Below are 26,057 nucleotides of genomic sequence, written 5' to 3' on the forward strand. Positions count from 1 at the left end.
ACTTTGCTACATAGGGTAAAGGGAAGGCTGATGGGGTGGGGGTGATTGCTGTGCATGCGTATTACCTTTTCTGATGGCAGTTCTGGCTGAGCTGTCTGCATCTCCCAGTCCACAGACGCTCCCTGGTTCAATGGTGGACCCCATCAGCTCCTTCAGGTCAGTCAGGGGGGTGCATGGTTCTTCCCTCCTTCAGTTTTGTTTGCCTGTTTGTGGAGCTCAGCAATTTATTTCTTTGTCAGGCTCCTGAGGTCATACCACCTCTTTTTCAGGTCGTCTATGTCTCTTGGAGTCACTCCTACAGCATTCACCTTTGCTTGAATGTCCAGCCAAATCTTCCTTTGGCAGATTCAGCCACTATCAGGGACAGCTTGCCAAACAATTTGTGGTGTTCCTTCACCACCTCCTCCACAAGGACCTGCAGCTCCATGTTGCAAAATTTTATTTTCCTCTTCCTCTCTGGCTGTTCCTTTTCACTGCTGCTTGCCATTTTCACAGTTTAAAAGTGCAAAACTTTTTCTGTGGCTCAGGGACTCAGCTCAGCTCCAACTGCCTCTCCAGAAGCTTCTAATTACTTGCAGCTGCCTTTGTAGCCACTTCCTGGTGGGGAGGGGGAGTGTGGTAGCACCTGATTGGCAGCTTGATTCAGTTTCACTTTTATTTGCTTTCCGATTCAGTATTTAAAGAATCGGTATTTATCGAATCGGTATTTCCCATTCATTCCTATGGGCCAAAAGGCCCGTAGGAATGAATGGGAAACACCTATTCGGTAAATACTGATTCGGTAATATCGAATGGCAGATTCTGATTTTTACCGATTCGGTAAAAAATACTGAATTTTTACCTACATTGTATTTACCGATTCTAAAATACCGAATCAGTAACATTCGGTATTTTAGAGTCGGTAAATTCCATTTACCTACATCTAGCCCTTGATCCCTGGTCCCAGGTCTAAGCACCATTCTGAAGAGACCTTTATGATGCCATCCAAGAATGGACAATCCTTTGATCGCCTAATACACTTTTCTGTGGATTTTACATCCCCTGAAAACTAAGGTATCTTTAAAAAACGCTGCAAGCTCAATCCTCCTCCCTTTGTATAAGACAAGAGACCTGTCTGGTGGTTCTAAAGGTTGTGACCCCCATACCTCACTATACAACCCTTGGGTTATCATTGTAATTCTTGCAACAGGGTCATCCAACAAACTCACGCTCTTGTCTCCGATGCTGATGTCAATATACGAGTCAACACATTCTTTCCCACTTTGACAAACTTTAGCAAAATGACCTAGTTTTCCACACACCCTGTAAGTAACGTTTTTAGCTGGACACCCTCTTCCAGACTTAAGGTGAGAGCGATACCCACAACGGAAACAAATATTAGTTTGTTTGAAGGACCTATTATCTGTACGCTAGGTTACAATCTTTTTAACATCTTTAGATCTAACAACTGCCACCAAATCATTAGATTTTTCCTCCAATTTCTTCACAGAAACTTTTGACATTTCAATGCCCTTAGCAGTGTGAATGGTTTCTTCTAGAGAGGGATTGCCCATTAACAGTAACTTTTGCTGAACATTTTTGTACGAACATTTACAGATATACTGGTGTCTAATTAACTGGTCTGTGAAGGCCTCAAATTGGCAGTCCACACTCAACTTCCTCAGAGCCTAGACGAACATATCAACGTCTTCTCCCGGTCTCTATTCCTGTTTGAAAAATGTGTATCTGATAACTAGTAGGCTAAGTTAAATGTAAATGTAAATTGATACTTGTATAGCGCACTACTCACCCGCAAAGGTCTCAAGGCGCTTGTACGAATACCGCTGTGGAACACATCCTGGCTTTCCCTGTGAGGCGTCCACTCCTGGGCACCCCCAAGGTGGAGGCCAGGCATCCTTAGCGTTGTGGGGGCCGTTGTGGAGATTAAACAAGCTATTGCCCAGAGTTGCAGAGTGGGACTCCATGATTGGAATAGGCACCGAGGCAAGAATTATCAGGTCCGTGGAATTTTTTAGCCCAAGACCCACCGAGGCGGGGAATTGAAACCTGGTCCCGGGCTAGACCTCTGCATCCGGGTCTGCCGCTCTAATCATTGAGCCACACTTCTCCGCTTCTTGGACATCAAAACATATCTCCAATTTCTTAACTGCTTCTACAAATTCATCGAAGTCATCTTTGTTTTCTGCTGACACCAAAGGGGGAAAATGTTTGAAGATAGAACTCCCCTTCGAAGCCCAAAGAATGTTATATGAGGTATTTCTTTCTTTCAGCCCTGTAACGAGAAGCACCTATGGAACCTAGATAGGTAACAAATGCATCATACCAATTCTTCCACGAAATGGGTGGGTTGCCTGGAAGTTCCAAAAAAGGTGGTGGTGGTGGTGATACCGATTGCATATTGTTGATGCTAAATACAATTTAATTGTGAGTCTATTCCTAAAAAAAAGAAAAACAGCATATACCTTCCTTAATACAGTATTCAAATTTTCCAAGGCTACCTTTAAGAAGGAAGAACATGCATCAACACAAAAGAAAAACAGAGTTTTAAATTCTGCAATATAATGAAGTTAAATCAAAACAAATGCCACACTGTATTTGAAAAGCATAGTCACATAATCCTAATTTATAAATAATGGTTCATTGACACACCAGGTGTGTGTATCACTGTCGCAGTGTGATAAAATTATATATTGATGAATGATCACTTTTTTGAAACTGGTTGACACGCTTTGTGTGCGTGCCACCGTTAGAAAGTGTGTTTTCTTTAGAACAGATGCAAATGTTCCTTTGGCTATCTCTCTGAAGGTTAGACTGACATGCCTGGTGTGAGTGTCATCGTTTTGTTTTTCACATGTCACTTACTTGGCTAATCTTCTCCTTAAATCCAACGTGTGTCTATAACTTGGATTCAAAATACCAGCAACTTTAGTCAAATAGATTTGTCTTGAATGAAATATGCTGCTTTAAGATGGCGGATTGATCATGACGTAGTGAACGCCACAAACTGTGTAAAATGCTGCTGATGCCTTTTTCAAAATGGTGTGTACGTTGCGCAGCGGTACGTGCGTGCGTAACTTGGCGAATAGGTGCCTGGCCTCTGAATGGTTGCTTGATGACGTAACACTGCATGGCTTTTGCTCTTCAAATTTTCCTTACGCCGCTGCTGCTAATACCGTGCTTTTCGCTAGCAATACTTTAACGTCCTTAAACAATTTCTTGATCTGAGGTTCCTTTCTCCTCATAACCTGACGAGGTTTCCACACGCCTTCGGGATGACAGCACAGACGGAACTGGCCACCTGATATTGCTTGTGGGTTCTACAGTCCACTTACTATGCCATAAGAAATGTAGCAAGTACGGACGCCACCCGATGAGAAGTATCTCTGGTAACTTTATTTTTGACAGCTGACAGCGCAGCAGCGGGCACACAAGAGGCACAAAGCAGCAACTGACAAGAATTCAAACACGAGAACACCGAGTTCTCAGGTGGAATGCTCACCTCAGGAATAGCCATGACGTGAGCATTCCAGGCAAATACAATGACAAGGAGTGAAACCACTACAAAGTATTTGCTCAGGGTGGTGTTTGTACCCTAGTCCAAACCAGCTGCATCATTTACAAAGCCAACATGACCAACAACACCAGTTATCTTGCAGACAAGCTCACCATCTCTGGGGGCTCTCGGCACACCCGCAGACAAGGCACCATCAAACTGGAGACTTAGAAGTGTTATAAAAGAAAGAAATAGACTGCAGGCCTTTTCCATCTATGCATCCGGGATCTAAAACAGCATGCTAACATAGCCATCACGACCGCCACAACTCTGGACCATTTTTGGAAAAAGATGTAGATTCAATTCTTTAAAGGACACTACATCACAATACCGTACTAGTACACAACTCAGCTTTATCTACCATCATTTGTTGACTTCAATGGTTGTTGTTTATCCTGTACAATCCTCTGCAGCCATTTTAGCTAAGTAAGCGCTGAGCACATACTATATACGACATGGCGTAGGGATTTCTCAGGTCAAATGGCCTTTGAACTGTTAGTGCCAGTGGAGATGTCTCCTTCACAGGCACAGATGCCTACTTTGGGCTGTCATTCATCACATGATTATGACGTCATACGCTTCACCCATGCTCAACACGTCCACAATGTTCCATTATGAAACTAGACTGCTAACGGAGCTCTGAAAGTGTGCCACCTCTGGGCGCCATGATGGTGGACAGAACAGCTTAAGCCTTCATCTTCCTTGGCAGTGACTCAGCTTGGGCAGGATGTGGCGCTTGCCTGTGCTGACACCACCGGCACAAGTTGTGATGACCTGGGAAATATTACTTATCCTTTCATGAGTTTGTAAAAACGTTATAACTGTTTTTAGGTCCATTAAAAATAAACAGTGCAACCCAGTAGAATTTTCCAGGTGTTTTTAATTGACAGGTTTGCATTTGATGTGTTTCTGTTACAGTACACAGAGAGAGCAAGAAGTTGCACTTTCAAGAAAATTAGTATTTATTTTAGTGCACAATATTTGCTTCGTCTGGTCTGTACGCTTTACAAATTGGTATGTTGTAGCATGTAAACATACAATGAAACAGTTGGACTTGTTATGTTATCAAACCCGAACAGATCTATGTAACAACAAAAGTGAAAACAGCCTGCAATATTGGTTGTTCTTCAGTATAGAATTGAACCAAGAAAAAAAACCTATAAGGAAATAACATTTTTCTTAAAGTTTTAAAGTGTAACAAACAGCTCCGCAAGAGATACAGTATACTACAAAACGAAGACGCAAAGGTTTGGTGTTTCGTGTTACATCTCCGAGGTAGTACATATTTATTTCGGTGACCCATGCCTGCAAGAAAGGCTTTTGAAGTTTGTCCAAGTGCATTACTTCACAGGAGAAAGGATGTACAGAAAAAGGAAATACTTTTAAAGGACACCTCTTTTGGAGGCACCAGCACCTTCTTAAGCAAAAAGCTGGGCATTCCCATCATGTCACATTTACACAAACAACTACCTGAGCCTGTAAAAAAGGAAACCGCACTCCAGTGCGTTATAACAGAAGGTTGAGAGTGACGCAGTTTAAGGCCCGACATGATGGAACTCGGGTTTGAGACACATAGGGGCAATTTACGATGTTGGACGGACCAGAGTCCGTCTGACATCGGAGAGGAACTGGAACCGAAAGACCTCTTGTCGTGGGTTTCAGACCTGCAAGTAGGATGCAACCGAACCCTGTTCAGTCACATTCCTATACTTAACAATGGAAGCGTGCATTACGAACGGAATGCATGCTCGCATTGTTAAGTGCAGAGGTGCAGTTCATCCCTGCACCCCGTGGGGTGCCTGCCACAGGGTGCAGGGATCAACAGCGGGGCACCATTCAGTGGCCTCGCACCCATGGCCCCCAAAGATAGTTTCCAACTGCCTTTCTGTGTCCTAAAGGCCGGCACAAAAAGGCAGTGGGAAACTGCCATCATACTCCCTCAGCCAGAAAGAGCTGGCCGGGGGAGTGCTGAAGGGTTTCCGGATTATTTACGGGCCCGTCGGAAGCCATCAGGAAAACCGAGCCGGATTCCTTTCCGAAGGAACCCATCAGAATGGCTCGGTCAGAAAAGAATCCGAATGGCACATTCTGATGTGGGCAGGAGGGCTCTGACTGACGTTCGGAGCCCTTCTTGCCCGCATCGGAATCAGCCCCTGTGTTAGTTGGTTCCAGCAAACGTCTGGAAATCAAAAAGTTTGGAACAGTTTCTAAATCCCACTGATCTAGAGGAAAGGTTTTCTAACTTTCTTCTGGTTCCTAAATAATCATAGAAGTACATTTCGAATCCCCTCCAGGACCTCTGGGAAGACACTCAGAAAGTCACAGGGTGTCAGGCAGCTGTCAAAAGCAGGGTCTAGTCCATGTCCAGGTCCAGCTGCCACTGGTCAGTTGGAGACTTGCAAGAAAAGGTCCCTTGCTGCTTCTTCTTGTCTCCCAGTGGCAATGCAGGAGGTCAGTCAACTGACCCTTGGAGTCTACTTCCTATTCCTAGGTACAAGAGGGAGCAGGTCCAGTCCTTCAGAGCACCTATCAGGTCACAGGCAGCATGTCCAGGCAGCATGTCCAGTCCTTCAGAGCACCTATCAGGTCACAGGCAGCAGGTCTAATCCTTCAGAGCGCCTATCAGGTCGCAGGCAGCAAGTCCGGTCCTTCAGAGCACCTATCATGTCACAGGCAGCAGGTCGGGGCCTTCAGAGCGCCTATCAGGTCACAGGCAGCAGTTCCAGTCCTTCTGAGAGCCTATCAGGTCACCAGCAGCAGGTCCGGTCCTTCAGAGCGCTTACCAGGTCACAGGCAGCAGGTGCAATCCTTCGAATGCCTATCAGGTCACAGGCAGCAGGTCCGGTCCTTCGGATGCCTATCAGGTCACAGGCCGCAGGTCCGGTCCTTCAGAGCGCTGATCAGGTCACAGGCAGCAGGTCCAGTCCTTCAGAGCGCCTATCAAGTCGCAGGCAGTAGGTCTGGTCCTTCAGAGCACCTATCAGGTCACAGGCAGCAGGTCCAGTCCTTCATAGCGCCTATCAAGTCGCAGGCAGTAGGTCTGGTCCTTCAGAGCACCTATCAGGTCGCAGGCAGCAGGTCCAGTCCTTCAGAGCGCCTATCATGTCATAGACAGCAGGTCTGGTCCTTCAGAGCGCCTACAGGTCACAGGCAACAGATCCGGTCCTTCAGAGAGCCTATCAGGTCGCAGGCAGCAGGTTCAGTCCTCTTCTGATTTTTTCACGTGCCTAGAACGTGTCCTGAAAAGGGTGCCTTTAAGGTGCCACATTTATGACTGCAGGAGTCTCCAATAAATATCTCTAAAGCTGCTGGAAGCTCACTAACACCCTCTAGGGTCTTGAAATGACCAGTCCTGCCTTCTTGACCCTCTGAATAAGATACTGGGCTTGGCTTAATCTCTGAGAGCTACTCCAAGGGTGATTGGGCAGCTACCAGTAGCTCCCAAACTACCTTTTGGAGTCCCCTGGGCTATTCACTTGCAGGGTTACAATTGGACAGTGATTAGATATTAGCATACAAGTGAAAAGTTGACTTTTTACAAGTTACTTTTCTTTAATAATTATTACAAATCCAACTTCAACATTGAATTGGACTTTGTTAACTGTTTAAAATAATTGTTTAATTGTTCTTCCCTACTCCCTTTCACGATTGGCAGCATTAGTATTTTATTCCACACTTTGATTGTTTACATTTGACAACTAGGCCTGCCACTGTGAGAATAGCTTTGTGGGTGTAGTTGCTGTAAATGCACTGTAATATTAATTTTCAACATGCCTCACTTTAAAATGCCATGCACCCTGCCTTCTGGGCTACAAGGTTTGTATAGGGGTGCGTTACTAATGTTTAAAAGGGGGGTTACCTGTTAAAAAGGGTCATCTAACAGATTGTACTGCAGCAGCCAGGTTACATAGGGTTATTTTATTTGAAGTTTTATATAGCTCGAACATGACACGTTAGGGTATCAGAGCGCTTTACAAATAAAGATATGTTACGTACAAGATGGCACAGGTAAAATACAGGGATGGGGGTTAGGGAAATGTCAATAGTGGGACAAAGCCATGGATATATACAAGAGTTAATACAGTTCCAAAAACAGTGAGCAAATTGAATACAAAAGGACACAGGAAAGGGATATGGCAACAGTGTTGGCCTGTAGCTATGTTTGCACTGCCACTACCTACAAGTCACACATGGTTTTCAAGTCTCAGGCCCTGAGCACACGTTCTATGCTAAGGATTTACAGGCACGTTAAATGTGCCACTCAGGATAAACCCATTTAACTATGTTTTCAAGGGGTGGCACAGATACTTTACTGCTGGCTAGCCGGAGTAAAGTGCAGAGTTCTAAAGCCAGCAAAACTAGACTGCAGAAAAAGATGAAAATCCAGGACAACCAGGCAGAAGAGGCAGATTTCCTACATGAACTAAGCATAAGGCTGTAGTGAACAGGATGTGTGTGAAGAGGACAGCAGTATCCTCAACATATCACAAGTGGAGGGCACATAATTTATGTATATGCTAAGAGAGCAGCGGTAACCTCACCATATTACATATGAAGGGCACACAAGTCAAGTATATTTTAATAGTTTTAATAGGACAGCGGTAACCTCAACATATTACGTGCCAAAGGTGCACAAATGTGCACAAGTGTGGCTCACTGGTTAGAGCAGGCAGACCCTGAAGCAGAGGTCAGACCCGAGACCAGGGTTCAATTCCCGATGCGGCAGGGGCTTGGGCTCAAAAATCCATGGACTCGATAATTCTCGCTTTGTTGCCTGACCTAATCATGGGTTCACACTCTGCAACTCTGGGCTTTAAGCTTGCTTAATCTCCACAACGGCCCCCCGCGGCGGGATGCCTGGCTTTCACCTTGGGGATGCCCTGTAGGGGCTATCTCACATGGAAAAGCCAGGACGGGTTCCCAAGGCAAGCGCGGAGATACCCCTTCGGGGGTCGATTCTGGCGCTATATAAGAAACATAATAATAATAATAATAAATAAACTTAATGAATATAGTAAATGTGAGGAGGGCGACTGTACCCTCAACATATTACTCAACAAAGACACGTAGCTACAGAAACCACCAGCAAACACTTCTTACCGCTTTCATATCTTCGAACATCAGGACCATCACATTTTCATTGTCTATATGTTCATTCCAGGCGATGGCATGTTCAAACCATGAACTGTAGATCACTGAAACAGAAAGATATGTCGGTGAACGCAGTTATTTCAAGAAAGCGTAAGACCTCTACATGCCACCATTTCTGCAACACTGTGTCAACCCTCTGGATTAAAGCCAAGAGCTGCTGTTAAATGCTAATGGTGGATCTTCCAATATGATACAAGTATAGTGGAGAATTAACATGGGTCTAGGGATGGTTAAAGACTGCTGTAAAAGGGCCTTTGGAAATTCTAATCCAATGATAAAACTATGGGAACGCCCTGCTACTGGGTTTGAGCAAAAAGGGATTCCACCAACTCCAGTGTGCCCAGAATGCTGCTGCGCGTCTTGTGCTCAAACTTCCTCAAAGAGCCTCAGGAAGATCTGCCTTGTCCAAACTCCATTGGCTCCCCATCAAGGAGCAAATTAAATTCAAGTCCTTATACTTTGCCCACCGTATTGCCCACGGCACTGGTCCAGGTTATCTTAATCGCTTACTCACAATACACCGGCCTACCAGGAATTTGAGATCTTCCGGAACGATGCTGTTCAAAATCCCTAAAATTACCAGAGCCAGGATGGGTGGCTGCTCGTTCAGATACTTGGCTGCCAAGGGCTGGAACGACCTTCCACTCGAGATCCGTATAGAACCCTCCGAAATCAAGTTTCGGGGCAAACTCAAAACTTTCCTATTCCCTCGCACTTAATTACTATTCCTTCCCTTGCCCTGTTTTGATCTACCTGAGTTAATTCCTCTGAGTTTTATTGCAGTTTCCAGCGCAGGGACACTCTGTTTTTGAGTAACCTGGCGCTTTACAAATGGCTTCTATTCTATTCTATAAAACATAGGCAAATGGTTTACATTGGGGCATATTGGAGCAATTACTGTAGTAAAACATGAGGAAGAAAAGATGAATTTATAGCACTTTGTACCCTGAGCCTTTCAGCTGCCGGCCATCAGCTAGACTCAACTTTCATGAATGGTTGTCAAACGCATTTGGCAACATCATCCCACTAAAATCCCTCAGAAAAAAACATCCACAAGCCACTAACAGGGCATTGGTGTGCATTAGAAGGAATAAGCTGCTCCTATCAAGAGACATTGATCCAACCACCAGCTGCAAATCTACAGAGGAGACATCAGAAACGTAAAAGTTAATAGTCATTTAAGAATTCAAGAACCTAAGGCTCAGCTGTTAGAGGGATTATAAACCTCTCTCGCAAATACATTCTATTTCCAATGTCTCTTTCTTTCTGGGGAAAGGCCAAAGACATGCATACTCTACTGTGCTCCAAGAAGCATCGGACAACCAACATTCTCAACCAGACCTGCACCGTTACACACCAGAGGCAAGCACCCCAAAGCCCCCAATTCCTGGTCTACACAACCCTAGAAAGATCTAAGATCACACAGCAGAAGATCTGGATCCCAGATGACCCCTGACTCCTTGCCAATTTCAAGGAAATCCTGAGTATAAAACCCATCACAGAAGCTGCGCAGATGATAACCAATGACTATCTCTCTTGCAATGATAACAAAATAAAAAAAGCTCTATTCATTACATCTCTTTAAAAAAAGTCCTAGCCTAACCATGCCAATTACAGACCGACACGAAGATGTTGGAATTCATAGTAAAAAGTAATAGCGTCGCTGATGTAACATCAATTTCTGCCCCAGAAATAGAACAGAATGTATCCTGATTTAGATCACATAAAAACGCAGACCTCTGGATGAGTAAAGGTCAGCCGCACTGAATCTGCCAGACCACTTGTGGTATTCAACAATCTCAGCTGACCCCTCCCAAACCCCTGCCCAGACACCACAACACAAGTATTCAGGGCAACCCATTGGGTTGGACTGGCTCTTTCCTGGACGATCCTAAACACATCCTCTCTCTACTCTCACATTTCTGAGCTTTTCCTCCTGGGTACCAATGTTCCTTAACGCTCAACCATCTCCTTTGTCCTTTTCAAAATCCACCTTAGCGCTCGGCATGGCCTGGCTCAATCTTTTGGTCTCACTTGTTGTGTATCACCAAAACAATGGGGCGCTGCACCAACTGCGATGATTGTTCGATCAGGTATGCAGGTTTTGTATAGCAATTAATTATCTAGTTCAGTCATTTTTGTGCAAGACACTATAGCAACATAGACCAGCTAAAAAGAAATGGGCATTACTTTAGTATTTTTGGAGTACAACAATCCCAGGTTACCATTCTATTGACAGAATTTGAAAGCTTGGGTGTGATCTCATGTTGATTCTAAACAAAGTGGAAAAGGGAGGCCAGTGGGGCAAGGAAGGGAATACAGGATTGTGATGGGGAATGTGCATATATGCCATGGGAAGCCTGACTGTCTTATAGACCCATAGAGATCTGAGCTTGTGCCATCTTGTGGGTCCTCCTACTTGGAGACTGCCCCACTGTTAAATGCTGTTAGATGCTGTGAGAAACACCACTTTACACAAAGGCTGTGCCTGGAGATTAACCCGACAAGGACACTTGAAACAAAACCAACCCAAACTGGTTCTGAAGTTTGAGACAATAAATACACATCTCCTGTCTATGGAATGTGTATTAAAGGGAGATCCAAGCCATTTCAATGTATTCTGGTCCCACGTTCTTGTTAACTAAGCAAGGAAGTGCAATGCAAAGTACTTAAAGAGCTGCTGTGTAACCAGGGGTGGTGTCGAGCTGACAGCCAGTCTCCCAGAGGTCAGGGGAGATCAGCTGAAGCCTTCACATTCTGCTGGTTGAGCCCAGGGTCTGCCTAGTGGCTAGAAGCCTGCATGCCTGTCTACTGAGAAAGAGAAGGAGTATGGCTGGCCTTTCAGAAAGAGAGATTGTCTGGGAAGAGAAGCTAGAACGTTCCAGGCATTGGGATACTCAGAGAAAGTTGACAGATTTGGAGTGCAAAGCCAAGAGTGACACAGTGAGAGTGGGTCTCCTGACCTCTGTACATGCTTCAAGCTAAGAATAGCCCCCAAAGACTCTGTCGACTCAAGGTTGTCCATATCCACTGAGAACTGGTGCTGGCCGTGAGCTGGTACTGCCGTTGCCAGTTGCAAAGTTGTTGTACTACCACTTGGATCCTAGTTAGCCTGAGAGGCTTCAATTACTCCTCACTGTTGAAGAAGCAGGACTGTGTCAGAGGTCACAACTGCTGGAGAATGTGTGATGACCCCTGGACCTGCCATGCTGTGATCATCCAAAAAAGCTGATGGGTCACTAATAAGTGGAGCTGGACAGGTAGAACGGGTGAAATTGCTGGCGGAGCCATGCTAGGACACCAGAACCTGACGCACTGCAATTATTGATCAATGCAGTTGCCGAGATGATGCAGCCACCAGACTGAGGGGGTGAACTGCGCAATCACAGGATCTTACCTGCAAGATCATTGTGTAGAGAAGAGATACTCAAAGTATGGCCCGGGGACAGCATGCAGCTCTTGTGACCTTTAATCACAGCCCCCTGGTAAACAGCAGCAATGGGCTGCAGTTCACTTGACAGAGCAAAAACAAAGAAGATTCATAAAGCTGTGAAACAGGCACACTTTATTTACACCTTAATTAAAGTAACAGTAAAGAACCACAGAAGGTGCCCTAGAGAACTTATCTTTTTAAAGACATCGTGCATTAATCTTGTAAAAACATGGGGAATCGGCAGCGAAACAAGATGGCTGATCCATAAAATTCTCTGCGGCACCTAGAACACTGCCGGTTACGGAGGGGCACCCAACTGAGGACATGCAGCAGGTCGGGCACGGGAATGGACGTCAGAAGCTCCCGGGAGCAGAGAGGCCATTTCTTAGACCTTAAATAGGTCTAATTTTCTGTTTTTATTCTCCTTTGCTCCCGGGGCTCCAAGTCCTGGCCGCCATTTTGAGAGTCAGAGCTCTCATTTTCTTCATCCGATGGAGCATATGCTGTACCCATATGATAAACAGAGAGCATTGCTTAGGGAATATGGGAATCTCCTTGGAATTACTCAGCACTAAAGGACTGTTGCTTTCTTGATTACCCGGATATTACTTTTTTTCTGCATTGAAGAGTCTTTTTCTTTTTTGAGGAGAGCTGTCTCTACTTGAAGCCTTCTTTATATTTACAAATGTGTCTGTAAGCAGATTTGAAAGCCCAAGGAGTGGGAAGGCTTCTTGCATAACTATTATACGATCAAACTGACAGCTTGTGGAACTTTGCCTCCCACTTCTGTAGAGTTCTAATTTTGGCAACCATTTTGTTTTCACCTCAAGAGTAGCCTCGACAAGAAGACTTTTTACCTCAAGACTGATAGAATTATTACTCTGCTATGACCTTTCTCTAATTTTAGAGCTTATTCTTATACACTCAGAGATAAGCTTCTTCTTTTTTTAAGAATAACTTCATTAGGTGGCCGTGTTATTCCTGTCTGCCTCGAAAATGGATTTTGCTAAATCAAATAAATCTCTAGGATCTTCTGGTTCCAGTGCTACTGGTCGCAAAGAAACTGCTAACAACACTAATAAAAGGGCTAAAATTATCCTTCTTCTCCAAATAAATCACCTCTACCTTTGACCTTAGAGGATAGTATGCATTAATTTCCATTTATGGCAGATACCACTGCAACACTTCAACGAATTGAAGAGAAATGGTCAGGTTTGGATGTAAGACTCATTGACATTGAACAAAGAATTAGTGATGCACAAGATGGTGTTGCGAAAGTGAATGGTTTTTCTAAAGAGGTTGCTCACTTGAAAAAAACAACTGAGGATTTGTAAAATCGAAATAGACATAATAACCTATGAATTTATGGTATTCCTGAATGATCCGAGGGCAATGACATGATTTCTTTTCTGAGGATCCATATTCCACAAATCGTTGGTTTATCAAAATCTGTAGACCTCAATATCCAGAGACTGCACAGGATAGGTCCTCGCAATGCAGAAGCCTCATACACACCACAAGGATCATTGCCTACTTTCTTTTATATTCTGCCTTAGTGATGACTCTTGCTGCAGCCAAACAATGTAAACAGATGCTTTGGTCAGGATACAAAATCTTCTTTAGTCAAGATGTTTCAAAACCCACAGCCAATCGCCGGAAAGAATTTCTGGACCTCAGACCTATGCTTCGATCTATGAATGCTCGTTATGACCTTATTCATCCATGTTTTTTTAAAGTTACATATAAAGAAAGAACAATTACCTTTGAAGATCCTGTGGAACTTAAGAACTTTATACATATGTACAAAGCAGAAGAAATGGAACTAAGTAAATCCTAATTGCTCTTTTCTCTTGTTTTATTTCACAGGTGCCCATTCATATTGTGTCTGATGTTGTCTCTGTTCCCATCATACATCAGTTCTGTCGTCCATGTTTTATTTGGTTACATTGTCCCCCCAATGTATGGTAAGTCCCCTTGCGCTGTGTTTGTTCAGCTCCTATTTCATTAACATTGTCCCTCCATTATATATTGATATTTCAGCAGTTTATTCTTGGTGTGGCTCATTGGAGCGGTGACTGTCCTTCTTGTCCCCCCTTTCATCTTTATTGTCCTTTCTGATTCTGATCACTATGGCTAAAGTCCTATGGCTTCTTATCATTTTTTTTGTATATATTTCTCAGAGGAGACTATATTCTTTTTTTCTCCAGATTTTTCTCCCAATTCTTACCTCTGCTTTTTTTCTTTTTCTTCTTTCCTCCCTCCCCTTTTTACAATCTACTATGGCAAGCTTTTTCATTTCTAAGGTGGTTCTTGTGGTCTTTTACTATTCTCTATTTAACCATATTGGTCCTGGTAAGTCTGTTGGATATTTTGTTCACTTTTTTATTTCTTTCCCCAAATTTTCTCAATTCCTTCACTTCAATATCCGCTCTATGTGTGTCAGTTTTCAACCATATTCAGATCTGTATTGTCTGCAATTATTTTTGTTTTTGTCAACTAAGTCATGCATATATTCTAGTACTCATTTATTTCATGTTTAAAGTTTTACAATTTTAATCTTGAAATGTTCTTATCTTTATCCTCATGAGTAAGGTATGAATGGTGTCATGGAATGCTAAAGGTCTTCATAACCCAGTTAAAAAACAAAGAGTTTTCAATCAATCAATCAATTAAGAAATTTGTATAGCGCGCTACTCACCCGGAGGGTCTCAAGGTGCTGGGGGGGCGGGGGGTCCGCTACTGCTCGAATAGCCAGGTCTTGAGTTGCTTCCTGAAGGAGAGGTGGTCTTGGGTAAGACGGAGGTGGATGGGGAGGGAGTTCCAGGTCTTGGCTGCCAGGTAGGAGAAGGATCTTCATCCCATGGTGGCTTTTCGGATGCATGGAACGGCGGCGAGGGCGTGGTTGGTCGATCGTAGTTGGCGGGTGGGAGTGTAGAAGGTCAGGCGGTTGTTGAGGTACCTGGGGCCTAGGTCGTGGAGGGCTTTGTGTGCGTGGGTGAGGAGGCGGAACGTGATTCTTTTGTTGACGGGGAGCCAGTGCAGGTCTCTCAGGTGTCCGGAGTCTCTCTCACTTGTAACTCACTTGTCAAGATTGAACTGTCAAATTGTATTGTTACAAAAAACACATCATAAGGAACAAGACATACATTCTATTAAGAGACAATGGGTTGGGAATATTTTCAGTTCCCCTGCTGTGCTTAACAAAAATGGCTTTCTTATATTGTTTCATTAATTGTTGAGTATTCAATTGATAAACAAATTCAAAGATGGCTTCTCCTAGAAGTGATCATAAATAATATAAAATTTACGATTTGCAATATATATGGGCCAAATGGAGTGGACCTAATGTTTTGGAATAACTTTTCAGAAAACTGGATCGTTGGTGGTGATTGTAATCAACTTATAGACCCATTTTTAGACCGCAGGTCACATACCAAATTGTCCCCACTAAAATACACAGAGCCTTCCACAAAGCCATTTCTGCTAGAGGGTTGAATGATGTATGGAGAGTACTTCACCCTGATGTTTGGAATTCACTTTCCCCGTTCATAAGTCCCACTCCAGAATAGGCTACATATTTTTTACCCAACACACTCTTCAATTTTTAACACATGCAGAAATAGGATCAATCTTTATTTCTGATCACGCACCCGTTATTGTTGATTTAGATTATCCTAATCCCATTTCCTCCAATCGTAGATGGAGATTTAATAATGTCCTTTTATTGGATGAACAGCTTACAGAACAATTTACAGCCTTTACACAGGAATATTTCATAAACAACCTCCCCTTAGATACACAGATGTATTTTGTATGGTACACTTTCACAGCAACTGCAAGAGGTTTTATAATAGACTTTGTAGCTAGTAAAAAGAAATGACTCCTTAAAGATTCTAACCAACTCTTAGTCCAGATTAAGATTTTGGAACACAAGTATTCTTCCTCCAATAATAGCGATGCAATAGCTAAACGTATTAAGTCTAAGTTGCAATACAACAAACAAGATACCAAAATGTATGGAGGCCGTAACAAACCAGGTAAATCCTTCGCAAATTACCATAAAATTAAAAAACTGAAATTTAAGATTGTTGCCATCACTGATTCATCTGGGTTCCGGCATATTAGTGACTCAAAACTGTTAGAATGCTTTACGGACTATTATACACGTCTATATACCCCAGAATCATCTCCATCTACTGAACAATTAGATTCTTTTTTTCAATCAATCCCAAAAGACACCAATAAAAAGGTAGATTTATCTTCCCTAGATACACCCTTATCTGAACAAGAATTATTTATTGCCATAAATCAGTTTCCAAAAGATAAAACATGAGGGCCTGATGGCTTTACTGTACGCTTTTATTTACATTTTAGAGATCTTTTAATTCCTAAATTAATATCTCTTGTTAATCATTTTTTGAGCGCTAGTTGTACACCAGGTTCTTTCACTCAGGCCATGTTATGTTTAATCCCTAAAAAAGATAAAGATCTTTCTCAGTGTAGCAATTATAGACCTATCTCATTGATTAATACGGATTGTAAGATTTTTGCTAAATTATTGGCCCTCCGGATTAACTCTGTTATTCCTGATTTAGTTGATATGCATCAGTCCGGTTTTGTGAAGGGAAGATCCATTTCAGACACCTCAAGAATTTTTCTTAACATTATTCATTTAGCGGCTAAACTTAGCTCTCCCTTAGCTGCCGAGAAGGCTTTCGATCGAGTGAATTGGGAATTTATGTTTGGTGCATTGAAATGGCATGGTTTTTGTCCCCACTTTATCCAATACAAAAAGTTAATATATTCTAATCCTTCTACATCTATTTGGGTCAACAGTAAACAATCCAAATACTTCCCCCTCCACAGAGGTACTAGGCAGGGCTGCCCATTGTCTCTCCAATATTTATTTTAGCATTTGAACCCTTTTTAGAAGCAATTCGGAGATCCCTCATTTTTCCTGGTTTTTAGTTAAAACTTATGAATATAAAGTACACTGGGTATGAAGCCGATATTTTATTATATGTCTCTAACCCCACTACATCTCTGCTGGAATTCTTTTCACTATTGAACAAATACTCAGTTGTCTCAGGTTATAAATTGAATATATCAGAAGTGTTATGACTGAATAAATATTGTCTCACTCATATGTTTCAAAACTCTGGTTTCAAATGGAGTTCAAAATGTATTAAATGCCTAGGTATTCTTTATGCTAATAGTGTTAAGGACACTGTTAAAATTAACAGGATTGAGATTATGGCTAAAGTTAATACACTTATAGATGGTTGGTCTCCCCTTTTTCTTTCCTGGTGGGGTAGGTTGGCCACAATTGAAATTATGTTATTACCTATTGTTAATTTCTACTTATCAATGCTCCCTTCATCTCTCCCACATGATTTCTTTAAAATCATTAACCATTGCTTAACTCAATTGTTATGGAACAAACGCAACCCTCGCATTGCTTTACCCCGACTTCAACAACCTGAAGACCTCGGTGAGGTTAATTTTCCTAATATTAAAATGTTGAAACACATTTGGGTCTCCCTTTCTGAAAATCACATGGACTCATCCACAGTTTGGGGACAATTAGAGACAGCACACTTTTCTCCTTTTGCTTTTAAAGACGTGATCCGTATTACTCAAGCGTCCAAAAGGTCTTATCTCCCCATACTTACCCACTCTATAGCTGTTAGCAAACCTTTGACCATTTCCTCAAATCCCATTTCTGAAAATATTTTACAAACTCCAATTCATGTATAACACAAACATTAAATTAGGTAATATGAATCTTGGGTGGAAAGAATGGATTAACAAAGGCATTATTGTCGTTGGATGGCTTTTCTCTAAAAGCTCTTTATTAGATTTTTCTGAGATACAAGGAAAATACCATATATCCAACAAATATGCCTCTCAATTTCAACTTCTTAGACATCTCCTTCTCATCTAAACCTCCCAGCAAACTCTTCCAGCTACAGACATACAGTCCTCTTTCTCTTCAATAGATTTTTCTACACAATTGACGGCTTCCAACATGTAATAGTTATTGCTTGGTTCCTCTAAATTGTTTTCAAAGCCTAAAATAGAGCTTGTATGGGAATCAGAACAACATCAAGAATTTTCAGCTCATTCTTGGAAATCGATATGGGCCAAGATTCATATTTCATCTTCATCAGCAAGCACAACACAAGCATTATACTATTTCTATAACAGATTATTTATCACACCCACAAGCTTGTATGAATTCAAAGTTTCATCTAATACTCATGATAAGGGTGATCTTTTCCATATTTGTTTGCGTTTGCCCTCTAGTTAAAAAGTTCTGGCTACAAGTTTGGCATAAATTGAATGAAATTCTATCTGTGTCTTTCCCTATTGATGTTACTCACATCTTTTTGAGCAGTACCTCCCCTCTTCGGACTTATCAGAGTCTGATTGGAAAAATGTTTGACTTATTGTTTGCCTTAGCTCTTCAAATAATCACCTCTAATTGGAAAGATACAACTAAAATGTCCTATATGGCATGGTGGAACCTCTTATGCCATCATCACCGTTTAGATTGAGGTAATGCCACTTCTATTCCTTTAAAAATTAAAAAAGATTTACTATTGTCACCCCTTACCTAATTTATATCAAGACGCATGACCCATTTCTAAAGTTTGTAATTACGAACTTCCTTAAAATATAATCGTTTATTATTATCCATTAATAATATTGCATAGCTGTTGGATACTCTCTGGTTCAACCTTACAGTACATTATATTTTCCCCTCTCCTTCCCTTCTTATAACCTTGTCTATGTTTTGTCTCTTTCTTCCTTTTCTTTCTTCTCTTACCTTCCTTTACCCTTATAAAATGATTAAAATGCATTTGTCTTAGCATTACAGTTACGTATTTCAATTCAAGTTTCTCAAGTCTATATTTTCTTAGTATAGGATATGTTTCATCTGTCAATCGTTTATGGGTTTATTATCCTCCCTTTATTATCAGAATGTTTTATTGTACCTTTTTACTTGCTCTTACATTTACTTGGATTGTTCTTCAGATGAGTACTTTTGTTTTATGTAATTGCACATTGTTCATATTTATTCCTCAATAAAACATTTTTAAACTTTAAAAAAACGTATAAAAACATGATAAACTCTCTGCAAACTTCAAAAAAGTGTATTTTATTAACACGCATGAGCGTTTTACCTTAGTAGATCAGATTATATATGACTGCATTGAGAGCCAGTTATTAGCAGTGATAGTTTTCAAACATAAACTCTGAAACATTCATGCTGTCCCCCTTCTGGAAACAGTGGCATTAGTGAACCAAGAGGCAAGTTATGTGTCAGGGGCATCTTGTGTGTAGCCTCGCTTGTTATATAATTGAAACAACACAGTTAATTAAACAAAGCACGAGAAGGTTCTGTACAGCATTCATCCTGAACTCGTGTAATTTAAGGGGCTCTCATATGTGGTAATGAAATAAACAAAGGCAAACTAATTGCCTAGGATTGCACAATTTGGTCAAGTGGGGAAGCCAAGTCTAAACCCAGGTTTTCTTTTTTCACATTTTGCAATTAAGCCACCAGATGAGGATCTCTTTCCAACTCACGTTTTACAATAGAAATTAATGCTTTGTCTGTCAGTGGCAGGCAGACATCACATGAAGGCTTGGTTTATTATCCACACCATGCATCTGCTTTTCATCCATCTACGCCCACCTTTCATCTCCCCAACCCTCGCCCTGCAGGCATCGGTGCAGCCCTCGGACATGCCACAGACAGTACTTTGTGGCCCCTGCGGAAATATTTGTGCGTACCCATGGTGTAGAGCAAGTAGCCAATACCACGATGGCAATGTGAAACGGACACAGAGAGGACCTGATTTACAGCAACCCCTGTCCAGTGTGCCTTGAAAAGAAGCGCGGGCTGCTGGCGCTGTGGCAGTGATGGCTATTTACCTGAGGCAAGGTAGATACAAGTTCTACTTCAGGTGTACCCCCACATTGAAGGTATTGCAGGGAGCCAAATTTACCACAGCTTGTGCCCAGGGGGAAGTGTGCATATACATGAATTATCCTGGCGGATGGACTTAGACGTTTTCCGGTCTTCCCAGTCCTGAACTAACTTGGGCCAAAACTCATAGACAATATCAACAGTAGGAGTTGCTTGTAAAATATAAAGAACAATGGAATTACATGGACTTAAAATATGTCTAGGGCATGATTGCCCTAAAATGTGTTTTTTTAGTATTACCTCCATGGGGATTGCACAGCAAATTAATTATTCAACCATGATTCTTTTAAATTCAAGGAAGAAGGAAGGCCTCCTTAAAAGAATTTAAGATTTGGTTTAGTTTTGTGATATATATGTTGAAAGGTGATGGGTTTGATAACATTTATGTGTTAGCTTTTCACTTTGCTCCAGGGACTTCTTTGTCAAGTGGAGACAGTATATAGACAATCAAATAAAAATAATCAAATAAACAATATGACCTGATTGGTTCTAAGGACTCAGTGTTAAATTGAATTATTTCACTGCGGAAAAAGTAACTACTGTGATTCATCCCTGCAGGATACCTTGTTGTTGTTGAGAATATTTGCAGCCCAGGTATTGTGCGGTTAATTGGGCACACCCCTATAGGTTTTTACAAGACATCACAACGTGGGCAGAATCTGAAGGCTGTGCTCCATCTACTGACATTCTTCAAGGCCAAGCCAAGAAAGGAGACTGGACACAGTGTCGGTGGGATTCAAATAGTTCTGAATTTGAAGTTCAAATAGATGCAAACAAGTATTGTGCCTTTTCACTAGAACCTATAAACTGAAACTGGACCGAAGTCAGAGCGAGCAAACGCGCCTGTCTCAGAAAAACATTCTAAAGCTGAATCTAGTGTCCGTGTGCAAGGTGGTCTAAGAGAGGAGTCACACAGTATACTGTGAGTCAAGCTTCTTTGAAGAAAAATAATCTGTAATGGCCGAGCCCAACACTAGATTGTAAGAGTATGCAACGCATGTGTATCTACAACTGCACAGGCTAAAACCAATTGTGTTACAATTAAATTAGAACAAAAGATGCAACTCCACGTTGTCAATTCAATTTATTAAGATGGGTGACTACAGCAAAGGAGCGTTGGGTTACAAGATCAAGATCACAGTGGAACGCAAGCTTTCACCAATCAGCACCAACAATAGGAGCTCCAGAATGTCATCTCAAAAGCTGGTACATACACATGTCAACATTCCTATTCCAAGATTCCCGATTCTGTATCTAAACTATCTAACCCTATCAAGACACCACATCTATATAAATAAAAATGTAAATGTCCATTTGTTAAAAATCGTAAATCTCCGAAAGTTCTTCCGATTGCTTTGAAATTTTGGCACTGTGTTGGATTTGAATACGCGTGTGTCGAATACGCATGTGTTTTTAATCGAAAGCCCGAACAGACACATAAAAATGTCAATGTTCGTTTGTTCAAAATCTTAAATCTCAGAAAGTTATTCACCAATTGCTTTGCAATTTTGACACAACATTGGATTCGATTAGGTGCTTGTTAATATATACACAACGTTGGATTCGAATACGTGCGTGTCCAATACGTGCGTGTTTTTAATCTAAAGGCCGAACAGACCCTATTGATTTGGTTGCTGCGCAACAACTACAAGGGAAGCATAGAGACAATAGTCTACATATAGTAGGATGGACAGTTGGTGTCAGGATGGCAGACTGGGAAGTGGGTGAAGGGAGGGGGGAGGAGTTGGTGCACTTTGCAACATTAAGAAAGGACACAGAGACAATAGTCTACATATATTAGGATGGACAGTTGGTGTCAGGATGGCAGACCGGGAAGTGGGTGGAGGGAGGGGGGAGGAGTTGGTTCACTTTGCAACATTAAGTAAGGATGCATAGAGACAATAGTCTACATATATTAGGATGGACAGTTAAAACTTCTGTCTTTTTGGATTTTGTTGCCAATAGCGAGTCACGGTTGTTGTACCATGCTCGTTTCAAGGAGTTTTTGAGAAGCTTGTTGGGATAACCTCTCTCCAGAAGTTTTTGTTTGAGAATTCTAGCTTCATGGAAGTAATCCATGAAGCTAGAATTCTCAAACTCTCCTTGAAACGAGCATGGTACAACAATCGTGACTCGCTATTGGCAACAAAATCCAGAAAGACAGAAGTTTCTCTTGTATGTGTAACCACTTTTGGTTTGAGCAGTCAACAGATCAAAAAGATCATCAACAAACATTGGCCACTACTATATGAACTACCCGAATTAAGAGAAAAACCATTATTCACCTTCAAACGTGGCCCAAACCTACGAGATCGCCTGGTACACGCCTATGACCGTCAAGACCCAAATGTTGTGAACAACATGAGACAGCTAGTACCAATACAAGGTCCCTTCAAATGCAATAACTGCATTGCGTGCAAAACAACCAATAACATAAAAAAAATTAAATCAAAGGCCAAAAAATCCCTATCAAACATTTCTCAAATTGTAGAACCACCAATGTCATCTACTGCATCTGTTGTCCTTGCGGTCAACTCTATATAGGCAAAACCACGCAAATGGTTAAACAGCGAATCCTCCAACATCAGTCTCGCATTCGCTGCAAAGTCGAGAATGCTCCGCTTGTGGAACTGTAGTGTAGTTCCTATTTTCCCAATAGGCCCTGCGCATTGGAATAACATAAACAATAGTATCGACGTAGAAGTGCGGATCTTCCAGGCCTCTACTAACTATGCTAAACTTAATTGTGTTTGTTACCAACTAGCTCAGAGGTCACTGGAAACTTTCTTGACTGAATAGGAAGTGATCAGCTTCCCTGGCACAGCCAAGAAGGGATTCAGTTTTCCAACAACCGTGCAACATTACAACTTTGCTCCTCAGATAAGAGTCAATCTCTAGAGTCGTGTGAAACAATAGACAGTTATTTTACTCAGTCAGTTGTTGTGCAGATTACTTTCACAATATGTAGAGAATAGAGAGACGGGCGATTTCAATAAAAGGTATTATTTATTGAACAGTCTTTCTTCTCGTACAAGAGAAATGAATTGCCACAATTACAAGACTTGTTATTATAAAAAGTGCGTACAGTAAAATGAGTATTGCGAAATAATACTGTAAAAGCATTGATATGGTTTCTTAGCCATACAATGGTTTAAAATGAATAAAACATATATACATTCATATATACATTTGACTAACATACTCAACTGGTGCTTCTAACTACGCCTACCCCAGTGTACCTGACCTAAGCCTAATACTTGGGAGGGGAGTAAGTAAGTAGTTTTAGTTAAGTTGGTTTTGCCAAGGTTTGCTTCAAGAATTCTCTCTAGGGGTTTAGTCAACACCATACCTCTGGAATAGAATGTTGGAGGGCTTGTATCTCCTTCAGAACTCGATATCCCAGTCACTCGCAAGAGTAGGCTGGAAACGCCGGAGTTGGATTTTCTCGGCAGGAGAAAAGACAGCGTCTTTCTCAGCGCGTCAAAGAGGAGGAGGAAGGGCAGCGTCCGTGGGCTGGTTGCATCTGCTGGGCTCTGCAAGGGACGGGTGTTCAGCTCCTCTGTTCACCACACCATCGTTTGCATCGATAGCATCAGCAGCGATAACGGCAGCGATATCTATGAGGCAGCTAGCATCTGCTTAAGGCAACATTGGTAATATTTATACCTGAAAGGTGCCTTGTTTGACGTAAGTTTTTGGACATAAGACGTCAATAAAGATGTCACTAGGAAGTGATCGTCTCTCAGTGCTCATTGGAGTTCTATTACTAATCAAAACATAGCAAGTGGGGCTTTCCCAGGTTGCTGAGTTTTATCTTGTTGAAGAACTCGGAGTGTTAATCTAGGAATCTTAGATAGTGGCTTCTGCTGTGTCATTTGCACTAATGAGCTGCAAAGGAAGTTGCAGAGGAAGAGATTCTGAAATGTGGCTCTGATCGTGTGAGGCCAGAGGCGAGTTTCTGAATATTGCATTTGATCGGTTATGCCAATATAGGGGTACAAAGGGATTATAGCCGTATAGGGGCATAAGGTCACAGTATCTATCAGGGTCCTAGATTAGAACGCGACAGAACATTACTCACTTTTCAGTCATTCTGAACAGGAGATGACCTGGTGGGTCATTGATCTGGTCAAACCAACGATCAGACAGAAAAACATTGACAGACTGTTAACTCTAAAAGAGAATCGCTGGATTGAATTCGCAGATAGTATCAAACATGGAATGAACTCCTTCACTGAATGGCATACCCTTGCTTGTTTGAACTGATATAATCAACTTAAGTCTGCTCCACTAGTAAATCTCTTTCATTGTCACCCATAGATATGTAAAGGAATGCACAAGGCTCAATCTAGTTAGTTCAACTACGTTCTTCCTTTATTTCTCAATCCATCTAGACATAAGATTGTGCGCACACTATCATGGTGACAGAACGCCCATATAATAGTCTTTGTCATAATTGCATATCTATTCCTTTTGACTCATCAATGTTTGCTTTTTTATATAACTTCAATAGAAAATTCTAATCTAAAATTGCTGTTATAAAAAATCTTCGTACATATATATATTTTATGTGGTTCACCAATGTATGACCTTAGATCCTAGTCATTGTCTATAAGTTTTATACCTGTCAGCCAAGATTGTAGAACTGATTAACAACTACATGACCAGCTAGTACAAATGAATAATCTTTAATGGCATTTATTGTAACCTGGTCAACCTCTAGGCTCCAGTGTTTGACACTTACAGTCATGTTGTGCTGCTAACAATGTCTCATCTTGTTAGCTCAAGCCAGGGTTCATTTCTATTGTATTAGCCATTTTCGGCTTTAGAATGTGCTCGTATTAACACGCGACAGTATCACCCATTTCAATGGCTCGAATATGCAATGTTTCCTCGATATAACCCTAATAGCTGCTTCAATCAATTGTCCACTAGTCAGCAACAATTACACATTTTCACTATTACGACATGGCTAGTGTGGATAAGCACATTATGATTCTGTAATGTAAGAAGCAATGACCCTTACTTTCTATGCTCCCCAAATCTTGTAATCTCGTTCAAATTATTTACCAAAATATGTTTCCATTGTGACGTTTAACAGTTTTTTGTGAAATATACCCAGGTGAAATTATCTGCAGCACAATCAGTTTTTTTAAATGATCGCTGCTTAACTAGTCTTGAAGATGACAAATTCAAAGAATTTAGGTCACTTTTCAACTCCAAGCAACCACTTTTCAGACGTTACAATATGGCCGCCAAATTCACATCTTGTGTGGTTATATGCCACCGAGTCCTTCGCGTGTCTTATTGAGCCGTAGTCTCGCAATAACTCAAGCTCCTAACCCGCGATAACTTGTTTAAATAGCAGCTCTCCCTTGTGTAAATGATCAGCTGTTTTGAGAAGACGCTGTCACTGCCAACGTCGTTATCGCGTGTTGCCCTGCTTAATCCTACAAAGTAAGTGTCTGTTTAGATCGCTCTAGTTTCAAAAGTGACTTTCCAGATAGTATTCCTTTTACTCCGTGTTATCCCTATGTGCCTACTTTATTGCCGGTACATATGAAGCACGACCATTTTGGTCTAGTGCTTCACAATAGACCATGCTTGTACCGTTATTAAATATCCTGACGGTTCCTTATTCCCCTTGATTAAAATGCGCTGTTCCTCTTTTTTGGATACAAATTGCCAAACGTTGCAGACCATTTGTTGTCCTCATACTCACATTGCCAATGTGCAATTTCCACAATTGTCAGGCCCCAGGCAGTGACTCGAAACTTTATTAGTCAACATCGATCATATTCTACTCCCAATGCTTGGGTGCCAATCAGTTTTGTGTACTGTATTATTAAATCGACCAAGACGACTTTATGCCTGCATTAACCACCATTAGGTCAGTTAATAAGAACAACCCTTCTTATTCACAG

The 26,057-nt window shown here is 41.6% G+C and overlaps 1 protein-coding gene across 1 annotated transcript in view; it reads right to left on the minus strand.

The window, feature by feature from the left end:
• Window positions 1-26,057, minus strand: part of LOC147672977 (sulfotransferase 6B1-like) — a 218,356-nt gene that overhangs the window by 31,996 nt on the left and 160,303 nt on the right. The window contains exon 4 of the mRNA XM_086947850.1: window positions 8,654-8,748. Coding sequence (XP_086803976.1) covers window positions 8,654-8,748 — 95 coding nt within the window. The remainder of the gene's footprint in view (window positions 1-8,653; window positions 8,749-26,057) is intronic.

Source organism: Lissotriton vulgaris (genome assembly GCF_964263255.1).
Source record: "Lissotriton vulgaris chromosome 7 unlocalized genomic scaffold, aLisVul1.2 SUPER_7_unloc_1, whole genome shotgun sequence".
Classification (NCBI taxonomy): Eukaryota; Metazoa; Chordata; class Amphibia; order Caudata; family Salamandridae; genus Lissotriton; species Lissotriton vulgaris.